Source organism: Pelmatolapia mariae, linkage group LG18, assembly GCF_036321145.2.
Source record: "Pelmatolapia mariae isolate MD_Pm_ZW linkage group LG18, Pm_UMD_F_2, whole genome shotgun sequence".
In the NCBI taxonomy this organism is placed as follows: Eukaryota; Metazoa; Chordata; class Actinopteri; order Cichliformes; family Cichlidae; genus Pelmatolapia; species Pelmatolapia mariae.
This window is the reverse complement of record NC_086243.1, coordinates 26273426-26286816: the sequence shown is the minus strand read 5'-3', so window position 1 is coordinate 26286816 and position 13391 is coordinate 26273426. Positions and strand designations below refer to the sequence as shown.

General features: G+C 38.8%; 1 protein-coding gene across 1 annotated transcript in view; it reads left to right on the top strand.

The window, feature by feature from the left end:
- Nucleotides 1-12864, top strand: part of tep1 (telomerase-associated protein 1) — a 32653-nt gene extending 19789 nt beyond the window's left edge. The window contains exons 32-56 of the mRNA XM_063462333.1: nt 111-225; nt 395-421; nt 503-716; nt 1636-1756; nt 2069-2193; nt 2284-2383; nt 2917-3072; nt 3290-3502; nt 3888-3944; nt 4158-4293; nt 4536-4787; nt 4908-5059; nt 5597-5701; nt 6617-6721; nt 6872-7001; nt 7146-7231; nt 7331-7457; nt 9289-9419; nt 9601-9719; nt 10011-10157; nt 10507-10606; nt 10910-11033; nt 11535-11617; nt 11880-11984; nt 12464-12864. Of these exons, the coding sequence (XP_063318403.1) occupies nt 111-225; nt 395-421; nt 503-716; nt 1636-1756; nt 2069-2193; nt 2284-2383; nt 2917-3072; nt 3290-3502; nt 3888-3944; nt 4158-4293; nt 4536-4787; nt 4908-5059; nt 5597-5701; nt 6617-6721; nt 6872-7001; nt 7146-7231; nt 7331-7457; nt 9289-9419; nt 9601-9719; nt 10011-10157; nt 10507-10606; nt 10910-11033; nt 11535-11617; nt 11880-11984; nt 12464-12583 (3150 nt within the window). The 3' untranslated portion in view covers nt 12584-12864. The remainder of the gene's footprint in view (nt 1-110; nt 226-394; nt 422-502; nt 717-1635; nt 1757-2068; nt 2194-2283; nt 2384-2916; nt 3073-3289; nt 3503-3887; nt 3945-4157; nt 4294-4535; nt 4788-4907; nt 5060-5596; nt 5702-6616; nt 6722-6871; nt 7002-7145; nt 7232-7330; nt 7458-9288; nt 9420-9600; nt 9720-10010; nt 10158-10506; nt 10607-10909; nt 11034-11534; nt 11618-11879; nt 11985-12463) is intronic.
- Nucleotides 12865-13391: the final 527 nt, after the last annotated feature.

Sequence of the window (13391 nt, the reverse complement as noted above, 5' to 3'; positions counted from 1 at the left end):
AGATAAAGCACAATAAATTGTATTAAGGCATAATCTTCTACGAATCGTAGCTACAGATGATATTTCTTGAAGATTTTAACTTCTCACTGCTTTTGTTTGGCTTTGTTTAGATTCAAAGTGGACAACTGGAGGAACTTTCTTTCCTGCTTTCCAGCTATTATTTCCTTTATGCTAATGTGCGCCACGGCTTCCTGCACCACCTCCTGGAGACATACAGCTGGTATGGTGAGTAACTTTCTGAAGCCTGTTAGGGGGGTTTCCTTTTAAACTTTTACATCTCTTCTGTGTGCAGCTGTGTATATTTTAAAATTTGTTGGTTTTTTTTGGCTTTTTTTTTTTTGTGAGATTACATTCCTCAAAAATTCCTGATATTTATATCTTGTAATTTCTGCAGATAAGAAGCAAGAGTCTGCACCATCATGTAAGTGCTTGAAAGTACTTTACCCACAAATCCTTGCCAGGTGTTTGTTTTATTCATTCCAGTTTCTTTTTGTCCCCTCAGCTGCCATCCAGGACAATTTAAAGGATTGCCGTAATTTCTTGCGGCGTCATGCCTCCACACTCTCCTCCTGGCCAGCTCTTTTCATTCAGCAGGCCCTCAATGAACCTCAAGAAACCTCCGCTCACACGTGGGCAAAAGGCATGGTGGGCAAAGGAGGAGTGCGGGTAATTGAGTGTCTGAAAATTGACGGGAACAGGGATGGTGAAGAAAAAAGGTAAGGGGTTCTCCTTCAAGGTGATTTTTTTTTTTTTTTTTTTTTTTTTTTTTTTTTGTTAGTAGAAGGCAGTAGAAGAGTTCTTGATGTCTCTTACTGTAATAAAAGTGGTCATGCAGCACTTTAAAAATATATTAAGAGTAAACGTTTTAGCACCAACATGAACTTAAAACTATAAAAATAAGTTGCACCTGTAGAAGTCATACTTTAAAGCAGGGATGGGGAACTCCAGGCCTTGAGGGCCGGTGTCCTGCAGGATTTAGATGTCACCCTGGGTCAACACACCTGAATCAAATGATTAGGCCTCTGAAGAACTTCCAGACATGTCGAGGAGGTAATTTAGCCATTTAAATCAGCTGTGTTGGATACAGGACACATCTAAAACCTGTAGGACACCGGCCCTTGAGGCCTGAAGTTCCCCTTCCCCTGCTTTAAAGGGATGTGCTATTTTCAGATATATTTTATACAGAAATTGAAGCTATGGTTCATAATTCTGTGTTAACTGGGGTCTATTCCTCTAAAAACAAAGGAATGTCCATTGTGTTGTAGCGCCATGTTTCTGCAGTAGCTTTGCAGAACTTGATGGTATCTTCTGACCACTAGAGGTCACCAACTGAAGTTTTTTTTTTTTTTTTTCCTGAAGGCTTTTTGCCTGTTGTCCAAGAGTACATATTTTTATGGGCTTTTATTTTACTTAAAATAAATAAATAAAGAAATAAATAAAATCTTTCTGCATCTTTTCTGCAATGTATACTGTAAATTGTAGATGCTCATATTATAGGAAATGGTAAATGTACTTGTGGGATCAGTAATACCAGCAGAAGTACAAAACATATAATATGTATGTATATGTTGGATAATATAGTCCATATTGCTTTATTGTGTTGATATTCTTGTGCATTTTAACTCCTGAACTCAGTGAGCTGCTGTCGACCTTCCCCTCGGAGCCCACCTCTCTGGTTGTGAGCCAGGATGACCAGATGATGGTGGTTGGCACCGGAGAGGGAATTCTGCATTTCATCCACACGCAGACTGGACAGGTACAAATGTGTTTGTTTTAAACACATTTTATAACGTTATGGATCAACTCAGCAGCTTGTATTCATGCTTTGAATTTGTGAGATCAGTAGCAGACTGGATTCATTGTTCACATTTGTGTGTAGTTAATTTCCAATTGATATTTATTATCATTAATGTGAACTTTATGCGTTTGCTGTTAATTTTCTAGCTGAGACATTTTCTGCCCTGATTAAACAAAAATGAATTCATACATAAATAATGTGCTGTCACACTTGCTGAGAATAAGAAGCCTTTAAAATGTCTAATATGCACTTTCTCCTGTCTGTGAGCAGGAGGTGAAGTCTCTGATCAGCAGCTGTGACGGCATCTCGAGCTGTGTCTTCCTGAAGGACTTACGACTTGCTACCACCTCCTTTGATGGGCGAATAGAAGTGTGGGACATTGAAAATGGATGCAGGTGAGAGAAGGTTTAAAAGAAAGGTTTAGATTTAAAATTTTTCAAATATAGCACTGAATCTTTAAAATCATTTTACTTGTGTTTCTGTAGGACTGCCGTTATTGATGGCCACACTAATAGGATAACAGGAAGTGATGTCACTGCAGACAAGAAGCACCTCGCCACGGTTTCCCTCGACTTCATGATTAAAGTAACACTAAAAAGAAAACTCTTCATGTTTGTGTTTTTCTGCCTCGACTTCTTTCTTGATTCAGTATCATTTGAAATAGGACCTCAGGAATGCGCATGTGGATCAAAAACAAACAGTGTTATGTAATTTAGTTTTGTAGAGTGTTCATTGAAAGAAATGATCTTCAGTATCAGCTAGGTTGTAATTAAGGTTCACAGAAAGGTATAATATGTCCACTATTTTTCCAGCGTCTGTGTATAATAATGTTCAAGACTTATGATTATGAGTTTTGCCAAAGTTGAGCAGCCCTAATGTAGATACAGTTGCATAAAAAATTAACTTTGCTTTCTTTTTTTCATAATCATTGGAAGTTGAAATTGTTCTCCAACTCTAGTCTGTCTCCCTGAGGGTGAAAGCTGAAAGTGACGATTAAGCTGGGATGTGTTGTTAGTCATTCGTGCAGCTGCTTTATTATGATTTACAGCCTGATGCTGCACTGCCAGGTTTGACATCGTTCCTCGACTGTATTAACCAAACCTGTTTCTGCTCTTCAGGTGTGGTCTTCTGATAAAGGTACTGAAGTGTCCTCCGTGCTCAGCAGAAGCCCTATGAACTGTGTGACCTTTGACCCTAAGGGTCACCTTCTGGCTGCTGGCTGTTGGAATGGAAATGTGATCATGTGGAACTGGCTCAAGAATAAAAAACTAACAGTGAGCTCAATGCTGTGAATGTTGCAATGTTATTTCATTTTCACCATGAATGTATTTTAAAAGTACATGAATCAGTTCTGCTAAAAATCTTCAGGAGAATGAGTATAATACATACATAAATATAACTATGGAATATCTGAACAGAGAGACAGAGAACAGCTAAAAGAAGAAATATTTCAGATAATCCACTCACTGTTTTTCTCTCTCTCTCCATCAGTCCCTGTGCGGCCACACACGATCAGTGCGCAGCCTCTCTTTTTCTCCCTACTCCTCCATGCTCTGCTCTGGCTCTGTGTCTGGGGAGGTGAGGGTGTGGTCAGTGCCCACCTCCACCTGTGTGGGATGTTTCCAGGCTCACTGTGAAGCCACAGAGTCCCTCACCTTCCTGGAGGAAGGATCCATGCTTCTGAGCGCTGGCTCTGATCACATGGTGAGGCGCATCAGTCACCACATAATAAAGCTTCTGCTTTTCCCTCCAAATGTTGCTTATTTTAATCACCATTTGATTTTGTATAACATAGGCTTTGGTTTAAAACGTCTTAAAACGTCTTGATGCATTCTCAATCAGAACAGAATCAACATTTGGAGATAGGCTTTGGTTGTTTTCTGATTTATCTGAGGTAACTGATATGACACTGCTGTTTATTTTCTCAAAAACAACCTCAAAAAGCACCACCTGTGAAGCAGTTATAGTGCAGTTATCAGGAGAAAGTCAGCACACGAACAGGCACCAGTATCTTCTCACAAACAAAGATTTCAGTGATCATAAAGCTAATCATCAACGCCTCCCATTTCTGTTTTTTCTGTGTAAACAGCTCAACCTCTGGTCTGGAGGACTTGGACGTTCTGTCACTGTATTAAAATGCGATGATGTAAGTTCTAATATTTTGCTGGACCACCTTTAACTTTAATGATGCTGCACATTTACAAGGATCTTGTACTGATGATGTTAAGTGTTAAGGTGGGGCTGTATTAGTGGAAAAACCTGGTCATTCATGTAGTTCTACATGTTCTAGTGAGATGCCCTCTTTCAGCATCTTCATGTTCATGTTTTTTTTTTTTTTGTTGTTGTTGTTTTTTTTAAGTGGATGCAGGAACCTCCTCTGAAAAAGCTAAAGGCTGTAACGTCTCAGCCTGCTGCTCTGTGTGTGGCTGTGAATGGAGACTATGTTGCTGTGGGATACCACGCTGATGGCATCAAACTTTTCAGCCTCAGATCAGGTGTGTTATGAGCTACGAATGTTTCAGAAATGTTTACCAGATGGAATCACTACAAGAAAGTGTGTGTGTGTGTGTGTGTGTGTGTGTGTGTGTGTCGTATGTATGAAGTGGGGCCAGTGGCTCAAAAAAGACATCTCTAGCATTAAAATTCAAATAATCTCCTTTAGGTTTTTTCCTTTCTTGCTCTTTTTATGTGTGTGCACTATTAAAGACACAAACTGTAACAAAAATTAACTTTTCAGGTGCGAAGTTTTGGGCCTCCGTGGACCTGGACGTGTCTGTACCGTGCATGCTGTGGGTCGTTTTAGAAGCAGAGCAGACTGACACCGATCTGCTGGTGTCTGGAGGAAGTGACAAATTTCTGCGGGTGTGGAAGAGAAAACAAGAAGAGGAGGGAATGATGGAAGTCCTGGAAATGGTGGGAGTGTTTGGTGTGCAGTCAGGCACCATCCAGGCACTCGCACAAAACTCCACGTACCTGGCAACGGCTTCAGGTAGGTGTGATTGGTGGTAGTGATTATGCTTTCTTCTCAGGGCATTATCAAAAGTTCCTCAAGTTCCAGTCAGTTTGACTTCTGTCTAAAAATGTTTTATAATGTTGCTCTTTGAATTAGATGACTTTACCATTGGGCTGTGGTTATTGTCTGATCTGGCCTGTGACCCTCCGATCCAGCCAAATTCAATACTGAGGGGCCACAGTGGAGGAGTCACGTGTCTGGCTTTCAGTCCAGATGGTGCACAGCTGCTGTCTGGTGGAAAAGATCAGGTACCTGTGCTAATGGAAGGAATTGGCAGATTTTTTCCCCCTTCAGCTTTCAGAAAATGTTGAGAAATGCCATCAGTTACCCAGAGACGTGAAACCAGTGCTTATTTTGTTGAACCTCACGAGAGTACCTCAATAAAAGGTTACAACTGTGAATTCATGATGAGAGTGGGGAGAACATTGTCTCATTTGAGAAGGTGAAATCATGAAATCTGGGTTATTCTTACTTTAAAAAAATTAAAAAAATAATAATAACATGTAGTTGCAGTGCTTCATAGATTCAGATTAGGGACACTGCCCAATTTGGCACACTGTGCATATGTGCCTTTACCATGGAGTTAAACTTGTGAGCTTTTTTGGTACACCTAAATTACCTTATAAGGTAACTAAAACTCATGCAGTGTAATTAAAAGTGTAGTGTTTCAGTGTGGAATGCAGAAACATAAACACTAACAGTAGCTGATTAAATGCACTTGTTATATTCCACCTCTGTAGAGAGCTACATTTTCTCTTTACCTGTTATCATAAACATTGTTTCAGGCTCTGATGGTGTGGGGTGTGACTGCTCCTGCTGTTCGTTCTAAGACTCTGCCTCATGCTCACCGAGACTGGGTCACAGGCTGCGTTTGGACTGCAGACTGTGTGGTGGGTCTTTTTTTTTTTTTTCTTCTTTTTTTTCTTTTCATATTTTGTTGTGTCATAAAGCAGTGGTTCTGAAAGTGGGATCTGTGGTCCACAGCCAAGCGATCAAAATAATTATATATACAAAGCTGTGATGTTATATTAAAATGAGGATGGGGGCATGTCGAGACCAACCAAACAAGCGTCCTTTATCCTTTACTACAATCACAGTTATTGTAGGCCAGTGGAAAGAAAAATACAATTAGTGGCCTTTGCCTGATCCTTGTCAGGGTTATGAGTGGTGCTTTGAAATTTTTCTCCCGTTTAGTGTCATTGGTGCGAAAACGTCTCACACCTGACTCCATATTGCACTGCTACCTCACAGTACAACAAGATCAAATTCAACAGGGCAACTAAAGACAGGCAACAGATGGCATCACAAGATTTCATGTAAAAATTCTTTAGTCGTATTTACTGTATTCATGATAGTTAAACTGTTTATGGTCAAGTCTTTCAATTTAAAAAAAACAAATTAAAAAAACTTAGTCAAGCAATGCTGTACAGCTACTTTGTACAAAGCTTTTATGGAAAAATTTAGCTCATTTAGTTAATAAACAGTGTATCGAAGAAGGTTGCTGTGCATGTTTGGGTTGTTGTTGTTTTTTTGTTGTTGTTGTTGTTTTTTGGCTGTGTGGGGTCTATGTGTTTGGGGGGGGGGGTTAAGTAATTTTCTGTTTTTCCTTTTTTTGGAGCCTTAAGTGGTCATATTTGCATAAGAAGATGGAGTGTTAATTTATCAGCTAAGGCTAGGGCTAGCAAGCTTGGAGGGCGAGTTGCACCCATACTTCATGGGAGCAATGCACAGACACGCATATCTGCTAATTACATCTAAGCAACATACAAGTGCTTTCAAAAATGTGTTCTTCGTTTTTGTTCCAGTTAAGCTCTTCAAACGATGGCAGACTTTGTTTGTGGGACCTTCAGGCTGGGCAGTGTCTGAGGGAAATCTCCTGGACAAGTCCACTTACCTCTGTCTGCTGTCTGGTGAGTCACTTATGCTGCTTTAAGTAAACAAGCCCTATATATTGTGTGCAATGTAAAGAACTGTTTAACTATAGCACCAAATTGTCTTTTTCTTTGGTTTCATAAATTATTTTCTGTGTTGACCTGCTGTGTGGTGTTTTCTGTGTGCAGGGACAATATGTGATAGCCAGCTGTGCAGAGGGGGCACTGCATGTCTGGAAGTGGGAAACAAACACTGAAATCTGCCATATTTCTGCTCACGTGACACGCATACACCACTGCTCTCTCCTCCCAAATGCAGGTACCACGCCTGAGAAAACATGCTGGGAAGTGATTACACACACAGTCTCCTCCTCTTTCCATCATTCAGTACACTGTAATGCGTTAGTACTGCATATTTTGAAATTAATATTTGATATTTCTAAGCCCACTCTTTGTTTTTAAGACAAAGGGAAGGAAGTGAAGTCAGAAGAAATGTCCGTTTTCACAGCGTCTGATGATGGCACAGTGAAACTTTGGAAACCCTTACAGGTCTCTCAAACAAATAAAAAAAATCCTGAATTTTTAAAGTGCTCTGCTGCTTCTTCAGTTGTATTTTCTCACTGACTAGATATGTCTGTTTATTTCCAGGTGGAGCACTTTAGCACCTTTCGCGGTCACAGCGGTGCAATTCATGGAGTCGTTTGCAAGGAAAGGGTCCCACAATTCTTCACTGTTTCTGAAGACCGCTCGCTGAGATGCTGGACATGGACAAGAGGTAAAAAAAATTTGGTTTAAATTGAGACTTTTACTTTTATACCATTTATATAAATGGTACACAGCATAATTATCAACTCACAAGTGTCTACAAATCTGCTGGGAAGGCACCTAAAGAAAGCTCAGCAAAAACCCGCAGTTATCCCGTATGTGTCAGGAGTATCGGAATAGTTAAACACAGTGTCTCTGTGGCTTTTAAACCCCAAAAACTGCACCAAAAATTGGTCCAGACACAAACAGAGTAACATAGTGTACGTTGTTAAGTGCCAGGAGGATTGCCAGGATTTATACATCAGGGAAACTAAACAAACTCTGGTGAAGCGGATGGCACAACACAGAACAGCTACCTCGTCAGGCCAGGACTCTGCAGTCTATTTACACCTACAGGCCAGTGGACACTCTTTCAATGATGAGGATGTACACATCCTGGACAGGGAGGAACGCTGGTTTGAGCGCGGAGTCAAGGAGGCCATTTACGTGAAAAGGGAAAGACCATCTCTGAATCGAGGAGGGGGCCTGAGGGTACATCTTTCGCCATCTTACAGTGCTGTGATTAGAGCCATTCCCCAACTCTCTGTGAATGGTACTCATGGCTATTGATCAGTGGTCTTTGATCAGTGGTTGTTGATTAATCATCATGAGAATTTTCATATTGATGATCAAGGAACCAATCTCCCAGCCCATTGTTCCTTCCGTGGGCTGGTTTCAGTCATTATGCAAATGTACTGTTTATAAGATTGGGGAAACCTGCAGCCAGCTGAGACTGATGAAGTCAATTGGATGAGTGACGAAACGTTTCTCCCACTGAAAACGCTACGTCCAGGTGAATAGAGTCAACTTTTAGGGAGCTACAAATCTCATTTTTCTTATTTTAGTACCAGCTGTTTGGCTCCAGCTTATGTTCCATAAATTGGCACAGTAAGCCAGTAGAAACATCTCAAATTTGAAAATAGATTTAACTCTCGGTATTTATTTTTTTACTGTATTAAAAAGTCAATATTTATCATCTGCAATTAGGTAATGAACATTTGAAAATTGGTTAACGACGCATTATTATGTGGCCTTTTGCAGCTGTAAGTGCTTATGAGTAATGATGTTTAAAATGCTCCCCTTTTGTGCACTGATAAGGAGGACGTTATATAGAGAGATGCAGAAAGAGAGAGGTATGATGTTAAATATTAATGTCTTTAATTATCTTTCCATGTTCCCGTTAAATTTCTCACCAATATTGTGCAAAATTAGCTACTTAAAATGTATTTAAAACTCCTTATAATTTTCATTTCCTTTCAAGAAAAACATCCTTACAAATTACAGGTGCACTCTAATATTTTATAAGTATGTTTATGCACATCTTCTTGTGTTAGAGCCCAGACTTCAGTTCAGGAAATCTTGAACCAATTAACTGCAATGTCCATCTCGGTCAAAATGGTGTGCCCACAATCCACCACACAAATCTATGTACTTATAATGACTGGATTTAAAGTTTACGAGAGTGCATCATTTCGGTTTCAGATGCAATTACGCACAAATCAATGTGTCTTTATGAGTACAAAATTCTTTTTTATATTAAAAAAAAGCCTCAAAAAAACTTATTGTATCTTTTAAAACATAAATGAATGATTGAAGAAATTCTAATTGATACTCATATCTCCCAGTGTTGAATTAATCAAAGAAGATTTTTTTAAATCTAAAAATAAAATAAGTACTACCGAACACATGCTGTGAGCTAAACTGGTGCCCTATGTAGCCTTATCTTTAAAGTAATTACACTGTTATTAAGGGTCCTTGTACACCTTTTGTTATGAAAACTGTGTTTCTTCTTTTTTCCACAGCAAGTCCTCCAAACCTGAAAGGCTCGGTCACAGTTCTGTGCTTCTGTCAAAATGACGACCTGCTCCTCGCCGGGTATGAATCTGGTTTGCTCGAGTTGTGGCAAAACAACTCTGTGGTTGGCCACAAGCAGGTGAAGAAGTGTACAAAGAAAAATAGTTTGTTTTTTTTTAACTCTTTTTAAATCTGTTTTTTTGTTTTGTTTTGACCATACCATCCATCTTTGTGTGTGTGTGTGTGTGTGTGTGTGTGTGTGTGTGTGTGTGTGTGTGTGTGTGTGTGTGTGTGTGTGTGTGTGTGTGTGTGTGTTTCAGGTATTGGATGACCCCATTACAGCGGTCTGTTCCATGCCTGATGGTCAGATCGCTGTGGCGAGTGTGAAACTTATTGGTGTTTGGAAGCTGGTGTGGAATAAAAAACATGACACAGCAAGGTAAACACCAACAGCTAATACATAAGATGCCCAAGCACTCTCATCTGCATTAGTCCTATAAAGTTAATGACAATAACTAATTTTGCCTAGTTTGCTTAATAAAAAAAAAATCATATGACTGTCTAAGCGCTGTGGTAAACTGGCATGTGAAAGCTGTTTTCTGTTGATTAAGATAGTGAAGTTTAACTGATTTGAGCTTCAGTGCATCAGCAGTGGAGGGAGACATCACATGAGGTGTGAGTTTCAGTCTTCACACTAACTAGTTCTTTAATTTTTGTCTCTTGCTTCCAGCTTGGTGAAGGTAACCACCTACAAAGTCAGTGAACCAGTGATGCTCCTCTTCTACTGCACTGCTTTATTTGGGGTGGACAAAAGTGGAGAAATATTTGATGTGGCACACATGAACAGTGAGGACGACTGGCGCCATAAAGTCAGCAAGTAATTGATTTTTCATGCTTTAAAAAAAAAATCATCTATTCTCCATAATAATCCTCTCATACTGGACCACAGTCTAAAACAAGCTGTTTTAGCTTCTTTCTTCCAACTTGAACCGTATAAAGAATATCCCCTCTTTGAATGTTAGCCATGCTTAAAATAGGCACCCACCATTGTTGCAGTCTACATGCATGGCAGAAAATAAAAGTAGATAAAATGAGACTGTAGGTGACCTTGGATTTTAAAAAAATGCCAATTTTTGATATGTGCATTACCAAAATCCAGTTCAGCTTACATTGTTACTGTTGCTTGTTTTTGGTAACCCTTAATGTGTGTTGTCTCTTGTTATCAGTTGGATCCATGAAGTTGAACTTCTCAGGGTGATCAACAATGATAAGAAAAGTGTGTGGCTGATGGGCAAATCAGAGGAAGAGGTTTACATCGGCTTCCTTGTGAGTATACTAACCCGCATTCCTCCACATTAAGCTTTAATTCACCATCAAAAACCAGTCTGAGGGTGAAAAAGAATGGTATTTTAGAACTGGTGTGAGCAGGATTGAAAATGCAAGATAACTGAATTTACAAACAATTAAATGATGTCTGGTATATGAATGAAAATTTTTTTCCCCATGTCCTATAGGCTAGCCGACTTCTTATTGTAATGAAACTGAAGGCTAGCATGGGTCACTTCCCGTGTGAAAATGTCAAAAACAGTTGAATGATTTAGCTGACAACTGTGTCCTCTTAATTTTCAGTTTGCCATGGGTATTGAAGACACCCTTGGATCAACTTTCAGTACAATGAGCATGAAATGTGATGAGGAAGAGGAGGAAGGGAAGAAGAGAAGAAAACTAATAACAGCTGTGACAATGGACAATGGTAAACACCAGAACTGGAAGTAAAATAGGTTTACTTCAGTTAATTTGTGAATTATTTTCATGCTAATTTGACAATTTGGTCTCAGAAAAATAGTCAAGCTATTCCCTTTTCTGCAGCATGTGACTGAAACATTGTATTCCTACAAATCACTGCCTTAGTTTTGCACTTTTGCTTTAAAAATGATGGTCAACATGTTGCATGGTATTCAAATATTGTAAAGAAGACAGTTAAACAGGAATTCCACCACACTTTCTTGCTTCCTGTTGATTAAATTGCATGGTTTTGGACTATCGGATCTTCATCGGGTACCTAGGCAACACCTCAGCTTTCCTATACCAGATATAGGCAATGACTAATGAGGTTAATCCCATTAATGAGAGCCTTTTACATCTTCACTATGAGTCAGCCAACATCATTAGTAAACCACTATAACTTCCATACCATGTTCTATGTGTATATGCAGATTTTTTCACACCTGCAGTGTTTGTCTTTGTTTGTTAGATTTTGTGGTGTGTGGAGATGTGGAGGGCAACATGTGGTTCAATCGCCCACCAGAGCTGTCCTCATGGAGCAAAAGAAAGCCTGTAAGAGTTCACGAGTGAGAGAAGAGTGTGACTGACATGAACATATGAAACAGAACTGAAATGAAAACAGAAGAATTGTGCTATCTACTGTACAATATAAAGCGCCTTGAGGCGACTTTTGTTGTGATTTGGCGCTATATAAATAAAATTGAATTGAATTGAATTGAATAGAACATTTCAAGCAGTCGGGGGGGTTGTTTTGATTTTCAGTCCCTGCCTAGAAAAAGACTTAGTAGTAGTAATTGTGATGCTTTATCTGCAGGCTCACAGTGACAGGATCAGTGTGCTGAGACTCACTGACAGCACCATCATCTCAGCCTCCTATGACCGGACAGTGAAGCTGTGGGACAGAGACACCAAGAATCAGGTACTCTACAAACTCCACAAAACAATCTGGTCATAGATTATGTTTGTCTCCTTATCATATTCTTGCTGACTTACTGTGTTTACAGTGTTTTTGCAGCTGAAAACAGTACCCAGCAAATACACTTTACAGTTATCTCTACTATAGTAAATTACAGTCTCTACTTGTGAGGTGTGTTAAATCTTTTAACTTAATTTCCTGAATAGGAATAAATTGATTTATGCCTCAGCTTTCCCCTATAAATACAACATTTGATATTTTCCGCTATACCAATGACGCGTTTTGACATTTGATTATATATATGAATTAAGACCTGGTTTGACAACCATTAGAATAGTTTCTGGGTTTTTCCAAGGGTAGCAGCAAAGTTGTAAGATTCCTGGCTTTATATTGTAAAAATTGTGAGATTAATTGTCAAATTATTTTAACTTCTCTTAAAGCAAGCATGATTTTCTTCACCCTGTCTCTTTTTCTTTCTGCAGGTGGGCTTGTTTGTGTGTGGAGGTCCTGTTCTGATCTTGGAGGTGAATCCACAAAGACCCACTGAGCTGGTCTGCAGTGACGGAGAAAGAAAGCTCTACTTCCTCTCTTGGACAGAGTAATTCTCTCTGCGTTACACTCTAAGCTTTAGGAATTCAGGATAGTTTGTAACAAGTCACAACACTAAACAAAGACCAATAGGAATGCTTTCATTTTGGCGTCAAATGTGCAATAAATTCATGTGAAGAAAAAAGAAACTGAAATGTTTACTTTGACACATTTTTTGACCTACCTTTGATTTAGATGGTGAAACTTGCAAACATGACAAGCAAGGTTAATAAAAAATAAAGCTTCAAATGTTAGTTTACGTTTGTGAAAGATCTCTTTAATTAAAAAATCAAGCAGAAGAAGAGAAAAATGTGTTTGCGTCTTTTTTAAATTCTTCCCATTGTGTTATTTTGGGGTTTTTTTGGTGTATATTTTATTAAATATTTTTACATATTTTTCAAGTGTTTACATGATTTTCCCTTGACAGTTCTTCAAGCGTTAGATGATAGCAGATATGGGTTGTTTTGATTTTAATTACTGGTTATTTCACAGTTGTTTTACCTATTTAAAAAAAACACATTTTATTTACTAACGTTTTAATGAAAATTCTAGCAGAGACCCCCCGGATATTTCTAATTAATGTTTGTGCAGTGACTTCTTTTGACCTCAAAGAGTCAGTATATAGAGGGATCAAAAGTGGTGTCGGTATTAATGATTTTCAACACAGACTATACTTTTTGAAGGGATTTTCTCTAAATGTATCTAAGTTTTAAGTTTGAAAAAAACGCACCGTATTTAATGAGCTATATTTTGTGTAAATTTACACAAATTCTAAAACGCCAAACATTGTTTGAAGTAGCTTTAAATGTCACATTGATTAAG